General features: G+C 55.4%; 1 protein-coding gene across 2 annotated transcripts; it reads left to right on the top strand.

Moving 5' to 3' along the window:
* Positions 1-816: 816 nt before the first annotated feature.
* BCAT2 (branched chain amino acid transaminase 2) lies at positions 817-13,460 on the top strand (the record flags this gene model as incomplete). 2 transcript variants are annotated; one of them, XM_079724240.1, is made up of 11 exons in its annotated part: positions 817-840; positions 4,810-4,884; positions 5,213-5,416; positions 9,331-9,441; positions 9,519-9,638; positions 9,774-9,937; positions 11,358-11,500; positions 11,670-11,755; positions 11,968-12,108; positions 12,184-12,258; positions 13,050-13,460. In XM_079724240.1, 11 exons carry the CDS (start codon positions 817-819, stop codon positions 13,086-13,088), a joined length of 1,182 nt encoding a protein of 393 aa, XP_079580366.1. In that variant the 3' UTR covers positions 13,089-13,460. The 2 variants fall into 2 exon arrangements, with proteins under 2 accessions (XP_079580366.1, XP_079580367.1); XM_079724241.1 differs by lacking the exons at positions 4,810-4,884; positions 5,213-5,416.
* Positions 13,461-13,783: the final 323 nt, after the last annotated feature.

The following is a 13,783-nucleotide window of genomic DNA, read 5'->3' as shown; positions in this document are numbered from 1 at the left end:
CGATGTAGGGGACACTGGTGCAGGTTTGAATTGCTAGCGATTAGAGGGATCCTGAGGGGCTGTAATCGTCTAACTCTGCCTCTGGGGGTCATGAAGTTGGGGAGACATTCTTGAAGGGGAGTAACCAGGAAATCTTGCTCTACGGGCTGCTCATTGAAGCTCATTGATGAACTGGGGGATTGAAAATTTTCGGGTGTCACTGATGAAGGGAGCTGGAAGCAGGCATGGGGAACCGAGTGTATGTTTATACCTTAAGAAGTTACAAAGAATACACATATATCTTCTCGTTGGAAAGAAAACCTATATTCAAACAGGGAAGTATCTGGACAGAGTGAAGCTCCCCCTTCATCCCTACCTGCCACCCTCTTCAGAGTCCTTTCCGTTTAACGGTGCATTTTTACATAATATCTGCGCCCACCGACATTTATAGTGTGCTTTTTCTTTTCACCAAGAATCGTGGTATGTGAAGGTTTCTGCTCCCGCCTTTCCCCCTCGGGTTGCTTATCCTCTTCAGCGCTCCACAACAATACTGTACCTACTGAAATGCATTTCTGAAAACCTTTGAATGCACGCTCTAGCGTGGGGGCTGGGAGGAGGGTGTATTTCCACGTACTCCCTTCGCCTCGCGGGTTCCAGCGCATGCGCTCTGCAGCAGGGCCCAGCTCCCCGCGGGCGCCCTGTAACTGGGAAGGCCAGGCCGGCCTTGGGTAGTAGGCTGGCAGCCATCCCACGGGAGGAGGCGTGAGCGGGGCGGGGCAGGAACGTCTTTCTCCCTGGCCGCGCCCTGGGCGGGCACAGATACCTGCCTCACAGACCATGGCTGCAGCGGCGTTGAGGCAGGTGGGTTCGCGGCCCAGTGCCGGGGGCTAGGGAACCCTGCGGTGCGGCGCACTTCCGGGCGGACCCCTCTCCGGTGGCCAGTCCGGCGCGGCGCCGCTCCTCCCGCACTCGGGTTCCGTTGCTGGGCCGAGGAGGAGGGGGCCTCTTGGAAGGAGCACTAGGCTTTAAGGGGGGTGAAGGGAGAGAGGTAATCGGTGGGAAGGGGACCCAGATGGGACATATAAGTAAGGATACATGGAGGAGGAGACGGTAATGGGAGAAGCACGGGGCTGGGGTGGCGGGATGGATTAGGAGGGAATAGTCAGCCTTTGGGAGCGCCGGGATAAGACGCCCAGGACTTCTGGAGTGGGAGTAGGATGAAGGCACAGAGTTCAGTCTCAGGTCTGGACTGGGAATTGGACCCAGGGCCCTATTTTCTTGGAACTAAAGATAGAAGTAGAATGTTGTGTCCCCGAAACCCCTTATCTGAAACTCTGCACCTGGGTTGGAAATCGAGGCAGCATCTCATTGTCAGTGACAGAGATCCTCCGGGCCAGAGTGGGACCCCTCCATTCTTACTGATAGGATGTCAACAGGCAGAGCTTCCAAGAGTCTGTGATTCTAGAGAACGGGGCTTCTCAGTGAGGAAGGAAACAATGACAACTCAAAGAAGGGGATCTTTACAACCCTTGACAGCTGCAGCATAACGTTGGGAGAAGTGGTTCCTGTTAACTTTGCACCTGACTTTATCTGGGACTTTTCTCCCAGCCTGATGGATAGCAGGACAGATGTTTACTATCTGAGTCTCAATGACTGAGACAGGCCTGGGCTGTGATTGGGACAATCTAGGCTTTGATGATGACACTCCTGGGCTGTGTTGGTAGGTCAACCCTGGGCTGTGACCGGGTCAATGGAGGTTCCATCATATTACAGAGCCCTGTCCTGTGCATACCCCACCACATTCCAAACCATTTCTCATTTCCTGATTCAGCCCCAATCCTTTTACACTCTTTGTCCTAAAGGCTCATCTATTATCTGAGATCTCCTTTGGGCCCAATTGCCCCCCCTACCCCCATGGTTTGGGGTATCAGACGGTGGAGCACCTTCCCTGAGCTGAAGTGAGACCCCTGCCCCAAGAAAAATGTCCTGGGAGGATGAAGGCAGATTCTCCCAGTGTGACAGGGTCTCTATGGCCAGTACAGATTTATAATCTGGAAACAGTGCCTGGCACCTTCTCTCTGCCTTGTGGGTGTGTTTTTCTGCCTCTCCTCTCTGTCTCTCCTGGATATCTCTGTCTCCAAGTATCACTGAGACAGTTTCTCTCCAGCTGTTGGCATTGCTCTGTGTCTCCCAGTGTTTCCTCATTTCCCTAGGTCTCCCTTTCACTTTGTGCTGTCACCTGAAGTTGGGTCTTGGTCTGTTTCTCTCCTTTTTCCTGTTCCCTCTCTCATGGTTTCTGTTTATCCTGCCTTCATTATTTTTTCTTGATTTCTCCGGGCTTTACCTTGTCTGAACTTCTCTCCCTCTTGTCTCTTGTCTCAGTTTTGATCTCTCTTTATGATCATATCTATTTTGGCATCTCTTGGCCTTGATTTCTGTTCTTTAAAGTTTTCTCTTTCCATGTCTCTCTTTCTCATTCTTACGCTTCCCTGTTTTTACCCATTCGGCCTCCCTCTGAGTCTGAGAGCTGCTTTCCTGCCCACATGCTGGCTGCCTCCGCCCTGCGTATCCCAATTTTCTCCATTCCATGGGTGTCCCGTCCCCTTTTGGACAGAAGCTGGCCAGTGGCTTGGGCAGGCTACACAGCGCCACCTAGAGGCCATGCCTAGGACCCACACCCACACTCGGATCATCCCAGAAGCTCTTGGGCCCCATACCATTCAGGACCACTCCTCAGACTTCATGGCCTAGACTTTAAGACATTACAACTCCGCAGCCCCCTCTCCTCATGACTCACCTACTGACCAGTGACTTCTGCCATTCACATCCGTTCTCAGTTCCCCCAGCTCACAGGGCAGGAGCAGGCTAGGCTGTTCTGTCTCTCCCAAACCTCATGACACAGCTGCCTTCCCACCAGGCTGGGGAAAGGGGTATTGTGAAGTCAGAGACCACTGGGGAGAAGCCATCCTACTGGACACAGCCAGACCTGCTGTCCCATGCTGGCCTCGGGCAGGACCACAAGGGAAGTTTTCATCTGAGCAGTGTCTCTTGATGACCGGGGTGGTCCTCAGGTCCATGTGGCTGGCCCTCAGCCCTGGGAACTGAAGGGAATTGGAACTGCTGGTGTCCAAGGGGTGGGATTGGGACTTCAGGTAAGCTGAGCCCAGTTGATCTAATACCCTGAAAGAGAAGGACTTGGACTCCTGGGTCTGAGGGGGGAGGGGCCGGGGGTCTGGATCCTAGGTCTGAGGGAGGAGGGACTGGGGCCTGGATCCTGGGTCTGAGGGGGGAGGGGCCGGGGGCCTGGATCCTGGGTCTGAGGGGGGAGGGGCCGGGGCCTGGATCCTGGGTCTGAGGGGGGAGGGGCCGGGGGTCTGGATCCTGGGTCTGAGGGAGGAGGGGCTGGGGGTCTGGATCCTGGGTCTGAGGGGGGAGGGGCCCGGGGGTCTGGATCCTGGGTCTGAGGGGGGAGGGGCCGGGGCCTGGATCCTGGGTCTGAGGGGGGAGGGGCCGGGAGCCTGGATCCTGGGTCTGAGGGAGGAGGGGCCGGGGGTCTGGATCCTGGGTCTGAGGGGGGAGGGGCCCGGGGGTCTGGATCCTGGGTCTGAGGGGGGAGGGGCCGGGGGCCTGGATCCTGGGTCTGAGGGGGGAGGGGCCGGGGGCCTGGATCCTGGGTCTGAGGGAGGAGGTGCCCGGGGTCTGGATCCTGGGTCTGAGGGGGGAGGGGCGGGGGGTCTGGATCCTGGGTCTGAGGGGGGAGGGGCCGGGGGTCTGGATCCTGGGTGTGAGGGGGGAGGGGCGGGGGGTCTGGATCCTGGGTCTGAGGGAGGAGGGGCCGGGGGGTCTGGATCCTGGGTCTGAGGGGGGAGGGGCCGGGGGTCTGGATCCTGGGTGTGAGGGGGGAGGGGCCGGGGGCCTGGATCCTGGGTGTGAGGGGGGAGGGGCGGGGGGTCTGGATCCTGGGTCTGAGGGAGGAGGGGCCGGGGGGTCTGGATCCTGGGTGTGAGGGGGGAGGGGCGGGGGGTCTGGATCCTGGGTCTGAGGGAGGAGGTGCCCGGGGGTCTGGATCCTGGGTCTGAGGGGGGAGGGGCGGGGGGTCTGGATCCTGGGTCTGAGGGGGGAGGGGCCGGGGGCCTGGATCCTGGGTCTGAGGGAGGAGGGGCGGGGGGTCTGGATCCTGGGTCTGAGGGAGGAGGGGCCGGGGGGTCTGGATCCTGGGTGTGAGGGGGGAGGGGCGGGGGGTCTGGATCCTGGGTCTGAAGGGAGGAGGTGCCCGGGGGTCTGGATCCTGGGTCTGAGGGGGGAGGGGCGGGGGGTCTGGATCCTGGGTCTGAGGGGGGAGGGGCCTGTGGGCCCTGCTCCTGGGTCCTGGGGAAGCATGACCTATAGGCCCATCACTTTTCTAACTCTTTTCAGGATTTGGGTCCCCTCCGGGAGGCCTTCACTTACCTGCACACCTTCCTGTGTCGTGCTCTGTCTGATCTGGTCTCAGGGCTGGGCCAAAGTTCCCTGGGGTAGGAGGTGCCTGTGTTTGACTTTGCCCCAGCATGGAGGAAGGGATGGGAGCTGATTCAGCTCTTTATTGGATGGCCCTCGTGAGGGCAGGGAGAGGACTTGGCCTCCTTTGGGATTTCCTCTTGCTACATGCTGATCAGGATAAGGAAAGGGACTTGACCAGGGCCACGTGCCCTTTCTAGAATGTACTGGGCCTGGGACAGAGCCAGCCGGAGAGACCTGCCAAGTGCAGGAGGTGGCAGAGATGGCGCCGGGGGCCCCGCTCGCTCTGTCTTCTGGCCTCACCACCTTTCTTACTTCTGTCCCCACCCCCAGATTTGGACCCGAAAATTTCTCCCTGTCTCTTGGCTTCTGTGTGGTCCCAGAAGATATGACTCATCCAGCTTCAAGGTGACAGGAGGGGACTCTACTTTTGTATCTCAAGGAAGAGGGGCTGGGAGCCTGGACCACTGGGTCTGAGGGAGGCAAGGGCTGGGGGCTGGATTTGGGCATCTCCAAAAGGTCCAAGGTCCAAAGGTGAAGGTGGGTGGCAATGGGGTAGCCTAATTGCCCGCCATCAGGCCATGGGAAAGAGAAGAAACCACATGTCCCAGAAGCCTCTGGGGCTACAGTTCCCTCTTCTCACTGGGTCTTAGCCCCAGGGATTTGTGGGGCTAAGTTTTTAATTTTTTTAGATTGGAGGCTGTGGTTAGATTCCAGGACACCTGTCTTTTCTCAGGCTGCAGACCTGCAGCTGGAGATGACCCGGGAGCCTCATAAGAAGCCTGACCCCAGCAAGCCCCTGCTGTTTGGGAAGACATTCACCGACCACATGCTGATGGTGGAATGGAACAGGGAGAAGGGCTGGGGCCAGCCCCGCATCCAGCCCTTCCAGAACCTCACAGTGCACCCGGCCTGCTCCGCTCTCCACTATTCCCTGCAGGTGACAGGGCGGCATCCCGCCCTCCATCCCCATCTCTCTCCGCATCTCTGCCCTCTTGCTGTGTGTCTTGCTGGGTTTACCTCCCTGGGTTTGCTTGTTGTGTGTTTCTCATTTCCGTGCACTCCTCATCCGTTTTCTGAGGCTTATCATGTTCCAGGCCCCGTGTTGGGTGATGCAGGGTTCCCCGTGATAAGCAGACCCAGCTTCTTCGCTTGAAAACCCCACCCAGTGGGATCTGTGCTCAGATGGAGGCAGCTGAGGCATTGTGAGAGACCAGGGGAGGAATGCCCACCCTACCTCTAATTTGACAGGAAGTGGAGTCTTTCCTGCAAAGAGGGGAGCTTAGGCTCTTAGAGGGAGAAGAGACATCAGTACAGACATAGTACAAAGAAGAGCCCAGCATGTTTGGGGGGAAGCATGGGGTTGGAGCCTGGTAGGGGTGGCTGAAGCTGTCATCAGGACCACAGAGGAGCTGGGATCTTGTCAAGGGTATTGGAAGCCCTGGAGGGCTCTGAACAGGCATAGAGCAGGTAGAGAAAGACCCCTCTTAGGCCATGTGGAGGATGCACTCGGTCCAGAGCTGGGGGGATGGCCAGGAGGCAAAGAGATTCAGGGGTGGAGAGATTCAGGGACACGAGGGATTTGGCCGGTTGGGCGAGAGAAGAGCAGGGAGGGCCGAGAACAGTACCCTGAGGTTTAGTCAGGTGACCATGTAGACCACGAGACTGTCCCCATACGGGGACACAGGAGGAGGATGACTTTGCAGGACTTGATGAGGGACCCGTGAGAAGAGACCCAGAGGCGTTTGGTTTCAGACTTCATGCTATGGCTGAAAGCAAAGTCTTTCTGTGGAAGCTTTAATTGTGACAAAATTTGAATGAACACATTGCAGTTCTAGTAGCTGGTTTGCAGTTTTTGTCTCTTAGGGCATTTGGTTCTGTGACATTAGGGATGTTTTCCTTTTTTTTCTTTTCTTTTCATAATTTTGACAGTTTTCTTCTTCCCACCTACTCGGGCCATTTGACTAGAACTGATCAGTTCTGTGCAGAGGAGACCCAGCTTGGGGAGCAGTTAGGTGCGAAGGACGGACAGTCAGGACGCGTCCACAGATCCCCCCAGGAAGGTGGCTTTTGGAGACCACCATTTGTTTACCTCCCTTTGCAGCCCAACACGCCAGGATGTTCTCCGGCTGGGGACCCAGTACTTTTACTTCAGTTGAGTGAGTGCAGATGAAGGGGTGGACTAAGGCCCTGGCATCCAAAACATAAGGTTCTTTGTGATGCCTCTCCCGCAGGACGCCTGGGGGCCTGAGGCCAGCTGAGGCCACGGGAATTACATCCTCGGGTCATCCTGACTCTGGGGGCAGCGTGGACTAACACCCAACCACTTGTGTTGTTATTTTTTATTATCGTGGTAATAATGCACATACATAATAATACAGATAACAGAAAATGTACCATGTTAACCATTTTAAAGTCTACAGTTCAGTGGCATTGAGTACATTCCCCATGTTGGGCAGAGAGCATTTCCACTCTCTAATTCTAGAACTTTTTCATCATCCCAAACAGAAACCCCACACCCATTAAGGAGTCACTCCCCAAGCCCCTGACCCCAGCACCTGCCAACAATAAATCTGCTTTCTGTCCTTATCTCCCCGTATTTTTATTTATTTATCTATTTATCTATCTATTTATTTATTTGGCCATGCGGCTTGCAGGATCTTAGTTCCCTGACCAGGGATCGAACCCGGGGCCCCAGCAATGAAGGTGCCAAGTCCTAACCACTGGACCACCAGGGAATTCCTGGACATGGTATTTTTTTAAATTTTATTGAAGTCTAGCTGGTTTACAGTGCTGTGTTAGTTTCTTGTGTACAGCAAAGTGATTCGGTTATATATTAATGTATATATATATATTTTTTCCATATTCTTTTCCATTATGGTTTATTACAGGATATTGAATATGGTTCCCTGTGCTATACAGTAGGACCTTGTTGTTTATCCATTCTTATATATAATATTTGCATCTGCTAATCCCAAACTCCCAATCCATCCCTCCCCCACTCCCCCTCCCCCTAGCAATCACAAGTCTGTTCTCTATGTCTGTGAGTCTGTTTCTGTTTTGTAGATAAGTTCATTTGTGTCGTATTTTAGATTCCACATGTAAATGATACCGTATTTGTCTTCCTCTTTCTGGCTTACTTAACTTAGTATGATAATATCTAGGTCTATCCATGTTGCTGCAAATGGCATTATTTCATTCTTTTTTATGGCTGAGTAATATTCCATTATATATATATATATATATATATATATATATATATATATATATATATATATATACATAAACCACATCTTCTTTATCCATTCATTTGTTGATAGACATTTAGGTTGCTTCCATGTCTTGACTATTGTAAACAGTGCTGCTATGGACATAGGGGTGCATGTATCTTTTCGAATTAGAGTTTTGTCTGGATAGCTGGATGATATGGTAACTCTATTTTTAGTTTTTTGAGGAACTACCATACTGTTCTCCATAGTGGCTGCACCAATTTACATTCCCACCAACAGTGTAGGAGGGTTCCCTTTTCTCCACGCCCTCTCTGGCACTGGTTATTTGTAGACTTTTTAATGATGGCCATTCTGACCCGTGTGAGGTGGTACCTCATTGTAGTTTTGATTTGCATTTCTCTAATAATTAGTGATGTTGAGCGTCACTAGTGATGTTGAATCCCCACAAAGCCTCTTTAAAAATGTAATTTCTGGGGCTTCCCTTCGGGTGGCGCAGTGGTTGAGAATCTGCCTGCCAATGCAGGGGACATGGGTTCGAGCCCTGGTCTGGGAAGACCCCACATGCCGCGGAGCAAGTAGGCCCGTGAGCCACAATTACTGAGCCTGCGTGTCTGGAGCCTGTGCTCCGCAACAAGAGAGGCCACGATAGTGAGAGGCCCCGCGCACCGCGATGAAGAGTGGCCCTCACTTGCCGCAACTGGAGAAAGCCCTCGCACAGAAACGAAGACCCAACACAGCTATAAATAAATAAATAAATAAATATTAAAAAAAAAAAATGTAATTTCTGGGATTTCCCTGGTGGTCCAGTGGTTAAGACTCCCCGCTCCCAATGCAGAGGGCACGGGTTCGATCCCTGGTCAGCAAACTAGATCCCGCATGCCGCAACTAAAGATCCCGCACGCTGCAACAAATATCCTGTGTGCCACAACTAAGACCCTCTGCAGCCAAATAAATAAATATTAAAAAAAAAAAAAAGACTCCATGGTATCACTGTTGAAGGGCCGGGTTCAATCCCTGGTGGGGGAACTAAGATTCCCACAAGCCCTGTGGTGCGGCCAAAATAATAATAATAATAATTAATTAATTAATTTTAAAAAGAGGGCTTCCCTGGTGGCGCAGTGGTTGAGAGTCCGCCTGCCAATGCAGGGGACACGGGTTCGTGCCCCGGTCCGGCAAGATCCCACATGCCGCGGAGCGGCTGGACCCGTGAGCCATGGCCGCTGAGCCTGCGCGTCCAGAGCCTGTGCTCCGCTGCTGGAGAGGCCAAAACAGTGAGAGGCCCGTGTACCGCAAAAAAAAAAAAAAAAAAAAAAAAAAAGTAACTTCCACATCATCCTCATTCCTGAGAAATAGTCCTAATAACATGGGAAGGGTTTAAGCAAAGCATTCTCCCTGCTCTGGGTCTCTCTGTTCTGCTTTCTCTGGCCTCTGCCCTTTGCTCTCTCCTCTCTTGGTCTTTCTGGTTCCTTTCTCTCTCTTTTTCTCCCCCTCTCTGTGCTAGTAGGTTAGTCTCTTCCGCCGCTCTCTGCCTTTTTCTGTGTCTGTATCCCTGTGTATCGGCCTCTGTCCCTGGCTGACTGAGCTGGTCCCCGAGCCCTGATCGCCCGCCTGCCTGTCCCTGCAGCTCTTTGAAGGCATGAAGGCGTTCAAAGGCAGGGACCAGTGCGTGCGCCTCTTCCGACCTTGGCTCAACATGGACCGGATGCTGCGCTCGGCCCTGCGCCTCTGCCTGCCGGTGAGCGGGTGGGAGGGAGAGTGGCGGGCTGGGTCCAGGGTCGCGAGAGCCCCCTGACTCATCTTCATCCCGCCCAGAGTTTTGACAAGGTCGAGTTGCTCCAGTGCATCCGCCGGCTGGTGGAAGTGGACAAGGACTGGGTTCCCGACAGCTCCGGCACCAGCCTCTATGTGCGGCCTGTGTTAATTGGGAATGAGGTGGGCTGGCTCCCAGGGCTGGGGGTGGGGTGGGGAGCCACGCTTGGGGGAGGGGTGGGGACCCAGACATGGATCAGGGGAGCGGCCGGGGGCCTGGATTCCCGGATCCCTGATGCCTGCTTCTGCCCATCTCAGCCCTCGCTAGGTGTCGGCAAACCCACGCGAGCCCTCCTGTTCGTCATTCTCTGCCCGGTGGGCGCGTACTTCCCTGGAGATGCCTTGAGCCCTGTCTCTCTCCTGGCCGACCCATCATTCATCCGGGCCTGGGTGGGTGGGGTCGGTGACTACAAGCTGGGGGGGTAAGTAGTCCCTCGCCCCCCGCCCGCGGGTCTGGTGCACTGGGTGTCAGAGACACAAGGTGTGTCTTTGGATGTCCACTGGCCTTCTCCTCCTGTTTCACGTGGTTGGGGACAGCTGTGCTTGCATGTTGGGATGTACTGTCATTGGCACCGTGGTACGGGGATGGAGGGGCGGGTACCAGGGTGTGTGCTAAGTGCTGTGGACAAATCGGCCCAGAGACTGGAAGGGGTTGGGTGGAGGTAAGTGGAGAAACTCGGACTGGCCCTCAGGGAAGCCTCCAGAAATGATGTTTACACTTAGCTCACTGGTCTCTCCTCCAGGTGGCCTCCCCTGAAAACCCAGGCTCCGCCAGCTCCCATAGTTCCCTGGGGCTCCAGCGCCCATCACCCTGTGTGTGGACTTTCTGTGTACATCTGTCTTTCCAGGGTCCTTGGCTCAGCAGGGCAAGGAGGGTTAGGATGGGGATAAGGCAGAGGGCGGGGTAAGGGTGTGTTGGAACAGCAAGTGTGGCCCCAGCTGGGAGTTCATTTGGGTCCTTTCAAAGTACATCTTGTGAGGTCTCCTGAGGGCCAGGCCCTATACTGGGTGAAGCTGGGGAACACAGATGAATCAGATCCAGGCCCTGCCCTCCAGGGGCTCCCAGGCTGGTGGGAGCCCCAGTATCTGGGGCAGCATGTGCCCTGATGGAGGTGACCGGGACATTGTGAAAGTCTTCACAGAGGAGGTCTGATGGGTAGAGAGGAGATGGTTTCCTGGATACAAAAATGGTAAACAATTTCTAATCCTCGGAACACATGTGTAGGGGCAGGGACGAGGGGGAGAGTCAGGGAAGGAAAAGAGTCTGGTTTTTGAAAAAGGCTTAACAGGTAGTCCCGGACCAGGCCCAGCCCTGAACACTGGACTGAAGGGCTTGGATCTTGTCCCAGAGGCAGTGGGGAGCCATGGGAGGCTTGTGAGCAGGGAAGGGGTGAGGTCCGCTCTGGGTAAGAGACAGTGAGTGTTAAAACAGGGCGATCTGGGAAAACATAGAGGTGGCCCAGTTTACTGGGAGAGCCCAGAGAAGGCCTGAAACCCATCCTGGAGGTTCAGTAACGCCTCTCAGAGGAGGTGACATCACAGGTGGTTTTGAGGGACATTGGAGGATTTGGTCAGTTGAGGAACTGGGTGAGGAGGGTGATCTGCAGAGGAAACAGTGGTGCATTTGTGATCTGGAGAGGGGAGAGATGGAGGGGGGGTGATTGAGAGCCTTGACCCCAGGCTACTGGCCAGGGATTCTGTCCTGGGGCCACTAGGGAGCCATGGAAGGGCTGTGAGTGGGGGAGGAGCAGGGTCAGCCCTGGTCGGGAAAGACCCATGTCGGGCCACGCTGGGGGAGGATGGGAGTGCCTTACCCTGGTCCACGGTGTTGCTGTCCACCAGGAATTACGGGCCCACCGTGCTTGTGCAGCAGGAGGCCCTAAAGAAGGGGTGTGAACAGGTCCTGTGGCTGTACGGGCCTGACCACCAGCTCACTGAGGTGGGCACCATGAACATCTTCATCTTCTGGACCCACGAGGATGGGGGTGAGCCCACCCATGACCCAAGCCAAGCCCTGGCAGAAGTGGGTGGGAGCAGAATGCTTAGTGGATTGCAGGTCTCAGGGGTTAGGGGCACGTAGGGTGGCCCCTAAGAGGATGGGAGGGTGTGCCCCAGGGTGTCAGGTAACGCTCCCATCTTGTACACCTGACCCAGCACTGGAACTGGTGACCCCCCCACTGGACGGTGTCATCCTGCCTGGAGTAGTTCGACAGAGTCTGCTGGACCTGGCTCGGACCTGGGTGAGGGCACGGTGTCTTTGGGTGGCCGGAGTGCTGGGGTACTGCTAGGTTGTGGGGCCAGAGTATGGGAGGGGCGGTCGGGGTGGGGGCTGGGGCACAATGGCACGTCTTCCCTCCCCCACCCCCCAGGCGCTGTCCTTACAGAGGGAGCAACAGGGCTCTGCAGCAGGGCAGCCCACCGGGCTCAGACGTATCTATGTCTTGCCTCGCAGGGTGAGTTCCGGGTGGCAGAGCGTAAGATCACCATGAAGGAGTTCCTGCAGGCGCTGGAGGACGGCCGGGTTCGAGAAGTCTTCGGTTCAGGCACCGCTTGCCAGGTCTGCCCTGTGCACCGAATCCTGTACCAAGGCAAGGTGAGGAAGGGCTGCCCTTGGCCATGAGAGAGAAGAAGGGGGAGGGGCGCCTCCTCACGGCCCTTTCTTTCCCAGCACCTCCACATTCCCACCATGGAAAACGGGCCTGAGCTTATCCTCCGCTTCCACAAGGAGCTGAAGGCGATCCAGGTGAGGTGCACTTGCTGGGAAATGGTCTGGATGCTTGTTCTGTTCTGCAGAGAAATTCACATCCCGTGAGCCTCTGGACTGAGGCTCCCCTCCCCCTCCCCCATAGTCCCCCAGGCTTATAATGGCTCCTCCCATCAGCCTCTGGGCCCGGGATTGAGTTTCCTTTCCTTGAGCCTCTGTGGCCTAGCACACTTCTTGGGGCTAAATGATCCTTTTCTGTGTGCCTCTGGAGCCCTGGCTTGAGAAATCCCCATCCCGTGAGCTTCTGGGACCTTAAGCCAGACTTCTGGCCACTGAGGTCCGATCCCCAAGGATCCCCAGGAGCCCTGGGCTATTCCTCTGGCCTGAGAAATCTCGCTCCTACAAGCCTCTGGACCGTGGCCCCCTCTGTGGCCTAGGAATGTTTCCTCTCATAAGCCTCTGGAGGTATCTTCATTCGTCTGGACCGAGGTATCTTGCCTTTCCTGGCACTCGTGTGAGCGTCTGTAAACTCCTGTGCATCCGGACCTAGAACTACACCTCATGACTCAGCTGAAAACGACCTTTTCCCAGAGCCTTCAGGGTCTTACAAGAACTCCTCCTTGCAGAACTACATCTCCCGTGAGCCTCTGCGCCATCCTTGCCACGACTCCCCCTCCCCGTGATTGTTGGTGGGCTTCTAGGAAGTGGAATACACTTCCCATGAGGTCCTGGGGCTCAACTTCGCCAGCACTCAGCCTGGGACGCCGCCGCAGGGCCTGCTGGGAGTTGTATTGTGGCTTCCCCTCACCTCCGCCTGTGTTATCCCGCAGTATGGAACAAAAGCCCACGAGTGGATGCTACCTGTGTGATGCTGCGGGCTGTGCCGGACCACTCCACGGATCCACCGACCTGTAGCATCCAGTCCCTGTTGGACCTTCGCCTCCATACCAGTGATTCACCTGAAGTGCAATATGAAATAAAAGGCGGCGGGCCGGGACGCCTGGGTTTCCGGTGCCCCCACGTTACACTCCCAAAGCCATAAGGGCCCGACCCAGGCATCTTGGCCCCTAGCCCCGCCACTCAGGCCTTGGGGACCTGGACTCCCTGCTGCTCCATGTTGTGGGGTCAAGGATACACCTTGACTCAGACTCTGCATCTCCATTTTCAGGCCGGATCAACCGGTGCTGCTGTTGATTTTTTTTCCTAGCTGCAATTTTGAAATAAAATGCCAAAGAACAAGCCATTAGGTGTCATCTCCAATGATGCAACTCAGGGACTCTAGGGTCTTAACCAGGAATCCCCGCGTTCAGCCCATTTCATTTTCAAGGGCCCAGAAATCCAAGCCCCCAGTGTCCTGGTGGTTTCTCTGACGGGAGAGATTTTTCCACTTCCTCACAAATTGAGCTTAGCATCTTCCCCCACTAAGCTGTGCCTCCCCCACTGCCGCATCTTGGGGACAGCCGCCTGGTATATTCCAGTCACTAGACCAGACCCCTCAGCTCTGTACCCCTTCCCCCAAAGCCCATGAGTCCCCAGCCCTGTCCTTCCCCAGACTCTGCCCTGT

The sequence above is a fragment of the Hyperoodon ampullatus genome (assembly GCF_949752795.1).
Source record: "Hyperoodon ampullatus genome assembly, chromosome: 18".
NCBI classification, from domain to species: domain Eukaryota; kingdom Metazoa; phylum Chordata; class Mammalia; order Artiodactyla; family Ziphiidae; genus Hyperoodon; species Hyperoodon ampullatus.
Note: the sequence above shows the minus strand (reverse complement) of the source record. Positions and strands in the feature narration are given on the sequence as shown.